This window comes from Colossoma macropomum, unplaced genomic scaffold (genome assembly GCF_904425465.1).
Source record: "Colossoma macropomum unplaced genomic scaffold, Colossoma_macropomum, whole genome shotgun sequence".
Lineage (NCBI taxonomy): Eukaryota > Metazoa > Chordata > Actinopteri > Characiformes > Serrasalmidae > Colossoma > Colossoma macropomum.
In genome coordinates, this window is record NW_023494803.1 from 36,594,532 (window position 1) to 36,611,052 (window position 16,521).

The 16,521-nt window shown below is 38.8% G+C and overlaps 1 protein-coding gene across 6 annotated transcripts in view; it reads left to right on the forward strand.

Moving 5' to 3' along the window:
• Positions 1 to 1,906: 1,906 nt before the first annotated feature.
• ston2 (stonin 2) overlaps positions 1,907 to 16,521 on the forward strand; it is a 57,919-nt gene continuing 43,304 nt past the window's right edge. Inside the window, exons 1-4 of one of the 6 annotated variants that reach the window (XM_036593066.1) lie at positions 1,907 to 2,117; positions 8,870 to 9,130; positions 13,269 to 13,430; positions 16,181 to 16,330. In XM_036593066.1, coding sequence (XP_036448959.1) covers positions 13,352 to 13,430; positions 16,181 to 16,330 — 229 coding nt within the window. In that variant the 5' untranslated portion in view covers positions 1,907 to 2,117; positions 8,870 to 9,130; positions 13,269 to 13,351. Of the gene's footprint in view, positions 2,118 to 8,256; positions 9,131 to 9,794; positions 10,424 to 13,268; positions 13,431 to 16,180; positions 16,331 to 16,521 lie in introns of those variants that run through there. The other 5 variants (XM_036593067.1, XM_036593068.1, XM_036593065.1 and 2 more) reach the window with 5 other exon arrangements.

Here is a 16,521-nt window from a genome sequence, read left to right on the forward strand (position 1 = left end):
AGGCAGTCTGAAGGCGGCAAGAGACTAAAAGTTAAAGTGATTGCCTGATTCAATAATCCCAAACACACTCAATGGACATTTAAACCCCTTTTTTTGACTTTCCATTCTTTATGCACTGGAAACGAATTCTTACGTAATCTCCTCGGAATAACCATACTAAATGGCCATTTTGAGTGGAAATTAAACAAATGAAGGGTGGTCTCTGTGGTCTTTTGCCCAGTACAGTATGTTGGGGGCAGCAAAAGTTCCTCTCTGAATGACTGGTGATGACAGTTTGACTGTGAGGCTGAACATCCTGTGCTCGCATGCCAGGGCTGTGGGATTTCCGGGGCGGCTTTTCTACGAGCGAGGCGGTGGTGGTGGTGGGAAGGTGTTGGGGGGCAGACGCCTGCTGTCCCTAGCAACAGTGTTAGAGCAAAGGCGTCACTGTGGTTATGCAACACACTAACTCAGACAGTCATGGCTAGGCCGGAGAGTGAGCTAGCCGTTCCATTAAAGGACTCAAATAGCCCAACAGGGGGTCTCCTCCGCTCCACACAGAAGCAGACACCCACCCACGCTCGCAGAGAAATCACCCTGCTGCTGCCACCACTGCTAAAAATAAGGCTGGCAAGGAAGTTGGTTATCTTTTTTACTTTTCTGGCTTTCTCTGTGCTGAGGGATTCCTAGAAATGGTTCATGACGGAGAGGCAGGGCAGAAAGGCCCAGAGAGAAGATCTCACTCTCTCATCTGGAAAGGCAGCCGGCTTGGGCGACAGTGATCGCACGCTGCTATGTTTAGCTCTTGGACAGGGCCCCGAGTCCATCACTGTGGGTCAAACAATCCCTTATTAAAGACTAGACTTGGCAAAGCAACGTGCCCAAACGTGTAGCATTATGTGGTTACCTAATTGCTCTTCCTGTAGACTGAGGCACAACATGCCACTCCATGTAAATTGGAACAGAATGCAGAGATAGCCACACTAAAGCTGCCACACCGTAATCACATTTTCAGAATATATGACCAGAAAACAACTGCTGTCTGTGTTGGTAGAAGTGCAACCAGAATCAGAATCACTTTATTTCTCCAAGTATGTTACTCATACAAGGTATTTGTCTTGGTGAGTGCACACATGTATGACATGTAACATACAGAACAGACCAGACAAGCACATAGACTGTTAACAAATATTTAGCTAAGGTACAAATTAAATAAAAATACTGTTAATATTTAGAAAGAATAAAACCAGCCCATGTGAAAGGAGCCAAAGAGATGTGTGAATAGCTGTATATATGCAGAAATTAATATATATACATCTGCAGGTCTAAGTAGACACAAACTACATGAATTATTTTATTTGGTATATTACAGAATATATATGTAAATATATATCTATATATATATATATATATATATATACACACACACACACACACACACACACACACGTATATATGTATATATATATATCCAGTTCCCAGCACTAATCAGCATAATCTGTTACTGTTTACACAGTTCAACCTTTGCAGAAGCTTTGAGATCAATCAAGAATCAGTCAGAACTGAGCCTATTTTGTCTTATATACACATAAAATACACACATAGACAAAATTTTATCTCGTCGTTTGTATGTATTGTATAGTTTCAAGAGCTGTGTCGCCACCTTGTGGACAAACCGCGACAATGCGAGTACAGGCGCTGTTTACTCTCCAAACTACATAACTGCATTAAACGCTAATGTCTCAGTTTACATCTGACACTGTGTACTTTTACATTCACAGTGTTTTTAAAAAATGAAGAATTAAACTCCAGCGCATGCTATTGCATCTTTCCACCACTGTCCCAGCCTGCAGAGGCGTTCCTTGTCCAGCAGACGGCGCACTACAACCTCCCAATCTAAAAGAATTAGACGAATGAAAGACTGTGTCTCCAGGTGTAGTGAGTGAGAGGGCTGATAGCAGTGTTAGCTCCGGCTGCGGATCAATAATTTTGCCCAAATCGTCTCATTAAAGCGAGTTTGTTTTCTGAAGGAGCAACGAAACTTAGTTTTCGTCCTGTGGTGACGTAAGACAGTCGCTCCGGCGGCCGTCCAATCAGATGACGGCAAGCTGGTGGAGGTTTCCCGGGAGATTCGCTGCGTAAGCTGAAGCAACTTAGAGTTGTTTGTTTGTTTGTTTGTTTTTGGTTGGTTTGTTTGTTTATACTGTTTTATCCGTGGTTTAATCGCCGTTCATTGCGATTCTGGAGGGCCGTGTTCGTGTTCCGTGTGTGGCGTTGACGTTTAAGGTCCGTGCAGCGTTAACAGGTTGTTCCGGTGGTTGTTGGAACGCCAAGACTTCGCCAGCCTTTTCCCGGTCCACCTTAAACGGTGTAGCAGTTACGTTGCAGCAGTTAAGGTGGAACGGAAAAATTCGAAAGCCACCAACCTTTAGCCTCGTTTAGTTAATGTTGTGGAGAGTGCTGCTGTACTCGTACTCAGTGAGGCGGCTTGCTGTGTTGGGTTTATTGTTGTTCTCATTGTTGGCATCTGCTTGTGGTTTTAGAGCTGGACCAAGATTTGTTTTAAAGGGGAATTCCACCAATTTTTCAAAATTTCTGGATATTTCAGTTCTTGAGATGTAAACGGTCTTTTGGAGTGGTTTGATGTGAAATGGTTCACTGTAGAGAAACGTAACGACTCGGATTTCTTTACAGGGGTGGTGATGGGAACCAGCACAAATATAGCCTTTTTATTCACTGTCAAAAACCACCAGTGAACCTACACGTGCCTTCTGAGTTTTTATATGTAGCGTTGATGATGGTAAAATAGTGGAAAATCTGGAAAAATAAGTTTTCTTTGGGGACTATTTTGCCTCACAACATCCTGCATTCATTCCTCCACAGTGAGTGGATTAAAAGTACTTTTTAAACCAAAACTTTATTACAAATCTATCACAAAACAATGTCTCAGACATCAGGCAGCAGATTCATAACCATTTCATGTAATAACTTTTTGTGAGGGAGTAAACTCTTCGGACGTCTGGTTCCTATCACCACCATCAACAATTTTAACTGTCTAAGTTTCTCTAGAGTGGAGCATTTTGCACCAAACCACTCAGAATGGCTGTTTACATCTCGACCATGACATTATGTAGAATTAAAAAAAAATCAGTGGAGTTCCCCTTTAAACTAAGAACTAAAATGGCCTTCTCAATATCAATAATACATATTTCAAGACAAGCCTTAAAGGGACAGTTTTGCCAAAATGAAAACGTGATCATGAGAACATCTTTTGTAAATATGTCATACTCGCTTTTTTTGCCGTAGTCGTCTTTAAAGTGAAATTGTCTTGGTTTAAAAAGTAAGAAAAAGCCCCTTCTGATGATGTATGTTGAAGGTGACAGTGCGTTTTGAAAGTGCTTGGGATGTGTTTGGTGGATGCTCTTTGAAATGTGTTTTGCTAGTTGGCTAATTGACAATTACCCCTTTAACGAAGGAATAAAGACAAGAGGTTGGTGACCAGCTAAGGTTCGTGCTTTATCTGCAGTGCTAACTGGTGCTACAGATAGCCTCAGGATCAGTGGCTAGCAGTCAGGATTTGTTGAGTACTGTAGGGATTCTCAGTTGAGGAATTTATGTAATGCATTCTGGGTATTGTAGTGAGAGAACACTGATAGACAGAAACACCAAAAGGATACATAATTGTAAATTCTGCCAAGCGATAAGGTTGAGAGATATAATGATGCACTGCTGAATACTAAATGACAGATAACACAGTAACAGCAAGTTTTAGGCTGGAACGCCTCTTTATTTAATACATCTCTCCAGAATCATTACAGTCTCTTTGTATTTCTCTTTGTGAGTGAAATTAACAAAGTGTCATAAAAATAATGAAATAAAATACCAATTCTGTTCTGTAATCTGCTCTCATACGTTTCTGAAACTCCCAATAATTGATTTGGTCTGCGTTGGTTTAGTAATGCATTCCTTACTCGGAGGTCATCGACTTGTCTTTGTAATATATCAGTTCCACATTGCTTGGTGTTGTATTCACATTTCTTTTGGCAAGGCTTGGACAAAGGAATTGCTCACAAGTTGCAGAAGCTGTACATTTCCTGTTTGATATCAGTAGGCCAATGTTTGAGTCAGGATTAGGGGTCTGCAGTGTGACAGTATGTTATCGTTATCGTGACAGATTAAGACCAATTATAGAGAGCTAGAGAGCAATAAGTGTGTATCAAAACTGCATAAATTGCATAGGAACACAGCTGAGTGTCAGCACAGTGTGCCATTATATTATATTACTGATTTATTTTTACTACAGGTGGCACAGAATCACTTTTTATTTTCTCATACAGATACTGATATTGGAACCTCGAGTGTTGGCCGAGAGACATCTTTTAAAAAGCTATGAAACAAACTTTTTATTTGAAGCACTTCACTTAAAGGGACTGAACCATTGCTACATCTGTTACATACGTGCCTACTGTGCTCCTACAGTGGTACAGTGATAGTCCCTAGAGTAAGATTTTCCAGTGAAAGACTAGGACCTACCCCCCCTTTCTGATGATGTCTGATGTATCTTGAAGGTGTGAGGAAGCCTTTTGGGACTGATACTTCAGGGCAGGCGGTTGAAAATTTAGGTAACATTTTACTGTAGGGTGCTGTTCATAAGGCTACATGACACCTACGTAAGCTTGTCATGACAACCAACATAACCCACATAAATGTGTATAAAGGCTTATTCCAATAGGTATCGTCTGTCATAAAGGCTCACTTTGATCAAAACTGGCACATATAAACTTAATAGAGAATGACTCGCACTGGAATAAGCATTTATAAACTTTTATGTAGAGTTATGTCAGTTGTCACGACAAGCTTATGTAGGTGTCATGTAGCCTGATAAACAGTAAAGTGTTACCTAAATTCATTTATTTATTTACTCACTCACTCGCTCATTTGCTCACTTTCCCAGTGGTTGTATGACATATTTGCTTAATGCATTCTGTGTATTGTAGTAAAAGAACATGGATGAACAAAAATACGAATTCTCTTTAACCAATGAGACTGAGGGATGCAGTGCTGGTCTACAGAGTGTTACATAACATAACAGTTAACATATTAAATCCTAGTTTTGCTAGGATGTCCATTTTAAGATGAGCATCCAAAAGTAGGAATTCATGCAAAAACTACTCAAACGCTGTGCTTCCCCTCAGGAAGAACTACACAGCTAGCATCATTATAATTAGAGTGTGAGAGGGAGCTAACCAATCAGCTTTTTCTGCTGAATTCGACTCGATACCTGATATCAGATCAAGGCCTTGCCAATCGGTGCAATTTTTGTCCCTAGTTCCATCTGAAAAAATGCTGTAATAAAATGCTTGACCATATTTTTTTAAATGTGACCCTTCTTTTTTTGTTAGTGCATTTTCTGTTTTAACATGTTCACAAACCTCAGAACGAAATATTGTATATTGTAACAATGCATTCAAGTGTTGTGATGATATATTTGGTAACTAGAAGGAGAAAATTTGTGAAAGAACTTTAAGCTGTTGCTATGAAATTCTAAGATTGTTGCAAAGATGTTGCCAGGCAATTGCTTTGGAACTCCGGGTGGTTGCTAAGGTGTTGCTAAGTCATCGCTATGGTTTCCTAGGTGGTTGCTAATATGTGTGTTGGTATGTATGTTAATCTGTATGTAACGTCTATGGGGCACTGTGAGTGATGTCCATTGTGACATCATTTTTGGTAGTTAGATTTGAATTTCCTCAACATTCCGTCACTCTTTTTCTACGGGAAAAAGTGAGTGAACGCTGTATGAGTATCATAGATGCAACTTGTGAAAACAGTACAAAAAAAGCATAAAATGAATAAAATAAAAACAAAGATTGAAAATAAATTGAAGATCAGTAGCAAAGTTACTTGACATAACTATGCCTTAAACATGTCATGCTGTCATGAGTTACCATGACAGATTATGCCCTGTAATATACAATGTAATAAACATGTTACCATTACTGTTAATTATTATGCCAAATGATAAATGATGTCATGACAGCCAGCTAGAGTACACAGCAAAAATTTGCATGTGACATAAGCTGTCATGACAGTAAACTTTATGGCGCCATCATGACAATTACCATTAATGGCACTTATCATACATGCAAACTCACTTCCTTTTAATGATGGCCATGCCACTCACATGAATAGCATAGATTTGAAAAGTTATTTTAGGAAAGGGTGAGTGGGAGGGATCTGCTGCAGTTTATGGTCTTAACACGGCCAATCTGCAGATTATTTACTTGCCATCACACCTAACACAACGTGAAAGAGAGCCACGTTTCATGAGCATGTGTAAATTATTATTGTTTCCAACCAAGACATTCGTCTACCACTTTGTTTTTATCTGAAACTGATGTAGATTACGTTGATTTCTGTGGACTGTCATAACTGCAGTGAGAGCTTATGTACATGGCAAGTGGCAATCATTGGGGTCCAAGCACTATGTGGAGTCAGTATAGGCCTTTTAGCAGATAGAACACAAATGATTGGCAGTGTTTGGAAAAGTTTTGTTGATACCTTTATGATATTTGATGAGGAGGGGTCTCAAATGGAGATGCCAAATTTCAAGCAGATTGACTTTTTGACCTTGGTTCGATAAGCAATAGGTTTTTTAACAAATAATACAGAATATAGATCAGAATTTTCATGTTAAAATCATAAAATCAATCATTTTTTTATTAGTTTTCATGTCTACTTATATTACTTACTAAAATCTGTCATGACGACTCATGACATCATATGACCTCTGCCACAACATGTTAATGGCATGGTTATGTCAGTGTTATGTAGCAGGGTTCATGTAAAGTGTTCCCTTGTATTTTTGCAGCATTGCTCACTCTTACTCAGAACTGATGGCCAGTGGTTTGTGTTCTGCTGTGTTCCCGGTCTCTGAGCCTGACACACAGTTTCTCTCTGTTCTGAGTTCACACAACACACACACACACACAGTGGTTTGGCATAGTACAGGTTTGCTGTTGAACACTGTGATGACACTTCCTAAGCATGCCTGTGAAGTGTGCTCTCAGCATTCTGCCTGTGAACACGGAAGGGTCAGATACAAAGGGAGGTCATCTCTGCTAATCTTTATTCATCAGAGTACATCACCTGAGGGGAAACGGAGCAGCTGGTACTGTCAGAGTGGAAATCTCTTTCATCTGCTTCAGTCAACTGTCATAAAGCTCGCCGGGCCAAGCCTGATTACAGTCTCTCATGTTTGGCTAGTTTTGAGTCTCTCGCTCTCTCTCTCGCTCTCTCTCTCTCCCCGTCTCTGGGTCTCTCAGTGCTGGGTATCACATTTTGTTGCCCTTACTGATTTTAAGGGGCTAAAATGTCTATTATCCAATAATACATCAACCATAAAAATCTTTTATTACTCCTTCATTTTTTAATTTTATACACCAGTAGTTTTAGTTAAACAGTGCTTTGCTGACAGTTGTATATTATTCAATTGTCACTCTTCTTAAACTCAAATAAACAGCAGAAACCCACAGTCATATATATACACACTTCTGTACATTTTAATGCGTAATTTCTGTTCATCTGCTGAATCTAACATATCTAACAAAAAAGACAAAACAAAATGTGGCCAAAAAAAAAACCTAAAAATGTTCGAAAGTTATGGTACATTTTACATTCTATGTTTTATTTTTTTCAAATATGTTAAACTCCAATTTGTTAAAATAAACAGAAATTAAGCGTAAAATCTGCAGGAAAATGACATATTTAAGTTTGCTCCCTTTGGACGATGTATAACTTATTTTTCAAACCAAACATAAGGGCTATCCAGACAGAAAACACATTTCCAGAAAGAAAACTTACTTTTTATTTATTTATTTAAAACATATTTAGACTTTACTTTGAAAACTTTCTGAAGTATCCAGCAAGTGACATTTATTGCAGTTAACTAAGGTTCTGTTGTGTATCAGTAACGCTAAGGCGAAAAAGCTATTGTTGTCACCACCAATACAGGTACACTGGAATAGACTTCATATACGCTGTTAGAAATAAAAGTTCTGTGCTGGTATATTTTTCGTTCATCAAGGTACAAACAATGTAAATGTACCCTTAAAAGTAAAACAGTGGTTTTAAGGTCCAGTTGTGTATCTTAAATAAGTTTTTCCAGGTGAAAAGTACAGATTTGTATCTTTTCATAACCGAATGTTTTAAAACAGAACAGTAAAATAAAAAGCCTGGAGACGAGACGGGGTGTGTGGAGTCAGTACAGCTTAGAAAATATCATTTCTGTGCATTATGGTTCAGTTATGTTCCCTGACTAAAGGTACTGAGATGTACCCTTGAGGGCTTCACCCCAGTGACAGTTTATTACCTTATTTCTGAGACTGTACTGACTAGCACTACTCTGTTGAAGGCTGCAGTGTTCAGCAGATAGAGGTAAATTACAGTGGTCTGGAGATCATGTCTTCTGTACACTCTTGGCGTGCTGCTTATTTTGTATTTTCTCAGCAGAACTGGACAGTACTGTGTGTTATCTTTGGCCACTGGGCAGACTTTCCATCTGCTGTAAACACCACAGACAGAGGAAGGATGACGAACTCGTTCTCACGTTGCATAATCACTGTCAGGAGGATGATGATGATGATGATGATGATAATTGTGTGTACTCGGGTTTCATCACTTTGTGTCTCCAAGTTCCAGAGTGCCAGGTTTCGGGGAGAAGAGCTGCTTCAGTCATGTGAGAAATTAGCACATGTTTACATTGTTTTGCCTCAGATTATGCAGATAGTAGCAGCGTGAGTGGGAGCAAGTCCGGGCCGCTCAGGGGTGGGAACAGGAAAGAGAGCGCTGTCTAAAAACACACTCTGACTGATGATGTCAGCACTGTTCCCAGACTGAAGCCGGTGTGAGTGGAGGCTGGAGAGGGCTTGCTGTGGTGGAGCTGGAGTGTCGTGTATGTGCGATGTGTGCTGTTTGGAGACTGTGAAGGACGAGTGCACACTCAGCCGGCCGCGCCACTCGTGGGACGTCCTGCCAGAGCTAATGTGGGTCTGAAGTTTGAGAGAAGTGTAGAGGAGCCTGCTGCTGCTGCCAGAGGAGAGCCATGAGCCTGGAGGGAACTTCTGGGTCACTGTGAAATTTAGGATAGAAGCAGGTCTGAATGCTGAATGCTAATGTTTTTCACTGATGTACACAAAATGATCAGTGATTTTAATTCTGAATGCTGACACTTTTAACTTAAGTGCACAATATGAGCAGTAGTGTATATTGTGCATGCTACTATTGTTTGCTTAGCCTGTGAGCACAAAATGATCACTGGTTTAAATTCTGCATGGCAGTACTTTCAACTGAAGTGCAAAACATGATCACTTGTGTGATTTCTGAATGCTAATACTTTTACCTTCAGTGAAACAAAATGATCTGTGAAAGCTTAATCTAAATACTTTTAACTTAAGTGTACAAAATGTTTGTTTATTAAGCACGCCAACGGTTGCTGGTCTGAATTATAAATGCTAACCCTTTAAAGTACACAAAATGCTCATCAGTCTGAATTTGAAATATTGATGCTTATTACTTAAATAGACAAAATGGTCATTAGTTTGAATTTTAAATGCTAATGCTTATTACTTAAATAGACAAAATGGTCAGTAGTTTGAATTTGAAATGCTAATGCTTATTACTTAAATAGACAAAATGGTCAGTAGTTTGAATTTGAAATGCTAATGCTTATTACTTAAATAGACAAAATGGTCATTAGTTTGAATTTGAAATGCTAATGCTTATTACTTAAATAGACAAAATGCTCAGTAGTCTGAATTCTAAATGCTTATTACTTAAATAGACAAAATGGGCAGTAGTCTGAATTCAGAATGCTAATGGGTATTACTTAAGTAGACCCAAACGGTCATTAGTTTGAATTCTGAATGCTAATGCTAATTGCTTAAGCACACAAAACAAACACTGGTCTAAGTTGTGAATGCTGACACATTCTAGCTGTTCATTTTCTGTTGAAATCTTGATGTAAGTTTTGATTGCATTATTCATCTTTGTATCTTCTTTATATGTTTCTATTGGAGTTTTGAGTCACTGTTTAAAGATCACTGTCCTTCAGCACCTTGAAGTAACTTTGGCTTTAGTTCCTGGGCGTGTTCTTATGGCAAGCGAAACCCTAGAGTTGGTCAACAAGCAGTGGGTGTGAAGTGTTTCTGGGAGATGTTGAATGAGGCCCTCGGAGAGAGGGAGGGGCTAGCTTTGTGTCCAGAAAGAGAGCGAGAGGGAGGGAGGGGGCTGTCAGGCTAGCATGTGTCTGGACTACAAATGTACAGAAAAACATCCCGAGAGTTACGGCACAGTTCGATAACAGTTCGTTTCCTGTAGCATCTCCCTGTGTAGCCAACAGGACAGCTGCCTTTCTTCGTCCCCTCTGATGTGGACAAATGGACGAGAGGTTATCACACCACTTTCAGGATGTTTTTTTTCCCTGTTTCTGACCTTTCTAGAGCCTCAGTAGCCTTGAAGCTTTTTCCTGGTTCTCAGCGAAAGCTGGTAATGGCTTGTGTTGGATACACAACAAAACGCTTTAAACTTGAATGGCGAGAGGATGTTATATACATAATGTATGGCCTACGTCCATTTTACCTTTTTCTTTTTATAGCCTTTAAAGTCTAGTAGCCACAGGGCATGTGTAGCTTATGTAGTGAGAGGAGTCGTGTCTTTAGGCCTGTATCAGACAGTGTCAGCTCCTTCCTGTGGTTTTCTCAGGATACGCTTCTGTTTCTGTTGTGTAATGTGCCCTGTCTGGACATGCTCTCTGCAGACTCACGGTCAAACACATGTACGTGACCGTGAAGCGTTTACTGCTCTCGCTGACTGCTAGAATTCCTTTTAGGGATGTAAAAGTTTATCATTGATCAGAAGTGGAGATTCAATTCAGTTGCATTGGTTCTGGAATATTAGAATTGATTTTAATAATTTAAAAAAGTAAGCAGTACACTTTACACTGAATTTTAAATGACAGTATTTTTAACTTAAATGCATGATCACATAAGAATTTTACATGTTAATACTAATTACTTAAGCATCTAAAATGATCACATGTCTGAATTCTAAAGGCTAATATTTGTTACTTAAGCACGCCCACGGTTGCTGGTCTGAATTATGAAGGCTAACACTTTTAAGTACACAAAATGCTCATCAGTCTGAATTTGAAATATTGATGTTTATTACTTAAGTAGACAAAATGGTCATTAGTTTGAATTCTCAATGATAATGCTTATTACTTAAGTGCAAAAAATGGTCGTTAGTTTCAGTTCTAAATGCTAAAGCTTATTACTTAAGTGCACAAAATGGTCATTATTTTCAATTCTAAATGCTAATGCTTGTTACTTAAGTAGACCAAAATGGTCAGTAGTCTGAATTCTAAATGCTAATGCTCATTACTTAAGTGCACAAAATGGTCATTGGTTTCAATTTTAAATGCTAATGCTCATTACTTAAGTAGACAAAATGGTCAGTAATTCTGAATTCTAAATGCTTATTACTTAATTTTAATAATTTAATAAAGTATCCAGTAAAGTTATCGGGCTGATTTTTGATGCTCAGTTTTTATTTGCAAACTTAAAAAGCATGATGTGTAGTTTTGTTACACTACTGTGTAAATAGGACTTCCAGTCACATCTTTGTGTTTTGTTTTTTTAGTAAAAATAGGTACTAGAGTCCTCCTAGAAGAGTGTAGTTGACTTGAATTGTGGTGCAATTTGACACTTCATGATACACTGAGTTGTTTCTTAAAGAGCAGTGATTGAATCAGATCTTGAGGTCAGAGATTTACTCACCTGATTCCTCTGTTTTTGTCTTTAAATAACAATACACAGCATCACAGCATAAGTAAGGTCTAGGACAGGCGTGTCAAACTGGGGACCTTTCGGGCCAAAGTGCTACATAGATTAGCGTTTACCCTCAGCTAACACTCTGAATTCAGTTCATAAAGGCCTCGCTAATTAGCTGATGAGCTGAATCAAGTGTGTTTAATGAGGTAGCATGCTGACGTCTGCAGTGTTTTGGCCCACCAGGACTGGAGCCTGACACATGTGGTCCAGAAAGCATGGGTTCTGTCTTGTATGTTGTTTTAAATGCACTGGAGGAATGAGTTTCATTCCAGTTTATCCTTATAAGTGGTAAGAATGGACTTTTTGGCCCAATAACTAATGCAAAAACCTTTAAATTAGGGCTGCACTATCACAAATTTTTATGGCCTGTTCTAGCTTCTATTTCTTAATAGCCAAATTGGCTGATGTCTAATTTTTAATAGCCTTTCTTTAGTCCATTGCTCACACTATGTGGGCCAGATCAGCATATCAAACAATCTAGCACATTTCCTGTACTCTCTACTATCCAAAGTCTCAATGTAAACAACTTTATTTGCCCTTTTGAACCAAACATCTCCCAAGCAATCCATTCTGAGAACGGGCCCTTTCACTTGTTTAAATCTTCTGTTAGAAGAGTTAAAGTGCTCGAATGTACACATTGACCACAGTGATATGTATCAGCATGTAGATTTAGTGATGCCACTGATTCCTATTCATGTTTTCTTGTTCAGAAATGTCGTTTGTGACACAAACTAAATAATAATAAATTAATATTTGGTTTTGTTATATTATGTTCTCTACATATCAAATAAATGCACCAGTGGCACTGAGAAATCATATGATTAATTGGGAAGAGTGGATTAAATGGCAGAAATTTTTGAAGCGTTCATCACTTAAATCACTTATTTAATAACATGAAAAATCAGTTGTCTATTTAAATAAAGTGAATCAAATAAAGCGCTACGTCAAAATAAGGAAGTATCTGGCTATTTAGCACATTGAGTCATGTTCAAATACACTGCACTGCTTGCATTACGTTATTTACATCAGAAAAAAATTGCAACACAAATCAAGCCAAATATTATAAATCAAGCCATAAACATTATAAATCATTGTTTGTCCCTTCTTCAGATTGATAACCTTACACAGGAATATTCCTATATAAAGATATACATTATTTAAGTCATTTTCGACCATTTTCATTGTTCTATTTGTCACACAATGTTCACACAGTGTCACGGGCAGCTAGCAGTTGCAGATGGTGTTAGAAAATTAGGAAAAGTTGAGGAGACCCAATTTGATAAAACAGCGACAATATCAATATTTTCTATGATGTGTGATTCCAGTATGTTTGTTCTGTACTAAATGTAAAGAAAATATCCCTTTTTAAAACCAATCAAATCTCTGTCTTCCGTTTTCTTTTAGCCCCTCCATGTATACATGGATCCAGTGCCTCTGAAGGCCTGAAGAGTCGGGTTTAAAGCAGGAGGCGGCTGTCCTTCAGCTCCATGGCAGCCACAGCCAGCAGTACAGGCATGTGTGCCCGGCCCGGCTGGGTAGCTTTCAGCAATGAGCCGGAGCAGACAGGTATGCACCAGCAGGCAGGTACATGCTAATGCACTCCGAGATTCTCCTGGCATTTACTGGGAGCTTACTGAACGAACATGGCCCTGCCCTCTTCAAATACCTTCAGGGTGCAAAAACCTCATCTGCCCTCTTAGCTTTTCATTTCAGCCTGTATTTAAATGTAGAGAGTTTGTTTTTGGTGATGTATGATTCGTGCAATGTGTCTCTGCTGAGTAAAGTCTGGTAATAACACACTGTAACAGACTGTCCTACAAGCAACCTTGTCCTTCAACTGTATTAAAACCATGCATTTAAAGTCAGACATTTGAATTGTTTTGTTTAAATGAGCTTTGTTGTACAGGTTGTACAAACCTCAATTCTAAAAAAGTTCGGACACTGTGAAACGCAAACAGTGATAGAAAGCAGTGCTTTCACCTGCATTTAAACAAAAACAATACAAAGACAAATTACTGAATATTTTCCCTGATCAAATTCATTGTTTTTAGTAAATGTATGCTCATTCTAAAACGAATGCTTGTGACATATTTAAAAGAAGAAAGTTGTGATGGGACAGTTTAAGAAGAGAAACGTTGTGAAATGCCCTGTAAACATCTTTAACAGGTCATGCAATCATGCTTGTGAAGGAGCATCCAGGAAAGGCCTAGTCCTTTATGAAGGACGGGTCAGACCATCTTGCCACTTTCCAAAAAATGGGTCAGCGATTAATGTAGTGGTTTAACGATAATGTTCCTCAACAAGTAATTGCAAGAAATTTAGGTATTTATCCCTATATATGTGATGCATTGTATCAAAAGATTCAGGGTATCTGGACAAATCTGTGTGTGAAGGTCAAGGCTGAAAACCACAGGTGAGTGCTTGTGTCCTTCAACCCTTCAGTCCACACCCTGTTAAAAACTGACGTTTTTGAGATGGATGTCACCACATGGGCTCGGGAATACTTTGACAAACCTTAATCAATAAACACTTTGTCGCTGCATCCACAAATGCAAGTTAAAATTGCACTGTGCACGGCCATGTCCATAAACGTTGCCAACTTCTCTGAACTCAGTCTCATCTGAAATGATCTGATGCACAGTGGAAACAGGTATTGTGGTCTGCTGTGCCAGCCAGATTTGTTTATTGTGAAAATCATGAACTTCGTGTTCTCCAGGCCAAAGAAAAAACTTTACACTGTTACCAGTGTGTATGGGGTGTATTAGAGGCCGTGGCCTGGATAACATCTGTAAAGACAGCGTTAACGCTGAAAGACACAGTATGGGACAACATATTCTCCCTTCTGTGTGACAACAGCATGGCTGCATAATTGGAGCGTGTGGGCGCTAAACTGGCCCGCCTTCAATCCAGACATATCTAATACTGAAAACGTGGCACAATATGAAGTGTAATATATGGTAACAGTTGCTCCGTAGGATTGCGCAGCTGAAGACTGAAGGGAAAAAAAATCCTCTTTCAAACTTGGATCAATTGGCGGCTTCATTCTGCAAATGATTATTAAATGTTGTTAAAAGGAAAGGTGATGTAACACATTGGTAAACCTGCTCCTGTCCAAACATTTTTGGAACATATTTCAGGCATTAAATTTGGAATGAGAGTATAGTTACAAGATACAACATGAAATACCGTCTTTTTGCACTTTTTCATACAGTTTAAGCCAAATGTGTTAATTACTCATTTCTGTTTCTATTAGCGTTTCACATACTGCCCCAACGTTTTGGCAATTTATTTTAGTGTGTATATAGATTTCCTCTATATGTCCACTTAAAACTTGCTCAAGTTCCTGTGTTCAAAAAGGGACATTTGAACTTTATAACTCCATTAGCCTGTAAGTCTGCTCATCACTGATAGTCAGGCTAGAGTTGAGTCATCTCTCAATGTTCCTACCTCATGTCACCGTAGGGAGTTTTCCTAAAGCTCCTCAAATTGAGATGATGGTAAAAGAAAGTACTGCAAGAGGTATTTGCCAAAAAAGCTGTCATGACTTGCTTGATCTCACTTTGGGCCAAGTATTTTTCAATAGTTCCAAATTGTTGCTGCCATAAGAAAATTTCAGCTGGCGTTTACACAGATTTTTTCCTTCTACCATGAAGTTATCATTCAGAGATGTTTTATGACCGTATGTAGAGAAAATAATATGACAGAACATGAACTTCTTTAGTGGCAGTTGTATTTTGGACAGTTAACCTTGGACAGTGTGTTTGCCATGAGAATGTGTTGTCAGCTTGCTGTTAGATTCCCGTGACCTGAGCTCACCACTTCATGCCATAGAGAAGGGGGCTGTGTGGACACACACTCAAACAATCTGCTAGATTCAACACCAAACTGTAGCCTGGTGTTTACCTCCCTCTCTGTATGTGTGCAGGTTTTTATACATTTTTAGGACGAAAGCCTGGTTTAATCCTGGTCATACAAAAACATGGCTAATCTACAGGACCAATACAATGATCTTGACTTTGTAACGTGCTTTTTACAAAAGCTTCATGTTATTACCGTGTTATTACATTATATATATCTCACATATCTCATTACATATACATATTTACATATATATAATATATATTGTTATTATTATTGCTACATATAGATACACACACACACACACACACACACACACACACACACATATATATATATATATATATATATATATATATATATATATGTATATATATATATATATATGTATATATATATATATTGTGTGTGTGTGTGACCACACATTCTAACAATGTATGTGTTTTTCTGCACCCCAGATGACCATAGTGTTGTGCAGATGGCTTCTTGTCCAGCGGACTCTTCTGCCTGGAAAGAGGCGCCCCCTGTGGCTGTGCAGCAGCGCAGCAGCTGGGTGCAGTTTGATGAAAAGCCTTGGTCACCATCTCCACCTCCACCGCAGGTAAAAGGTATGACATCTGGAAAAATGTCCCTGGTTGTCTGGCTATATTACATTGTATCTCATGATTAGTTGATTAGAAATATCCAAGATGGTGGTGCATTTCTGACGCAGCGGCTGCTTCATGTCCGGAAAGTATGGTGCTTTTGTTTCTTGCTGTTAGTTTTCCAAAACAGTTTCACCCAAGTTGTGCATCAGAAA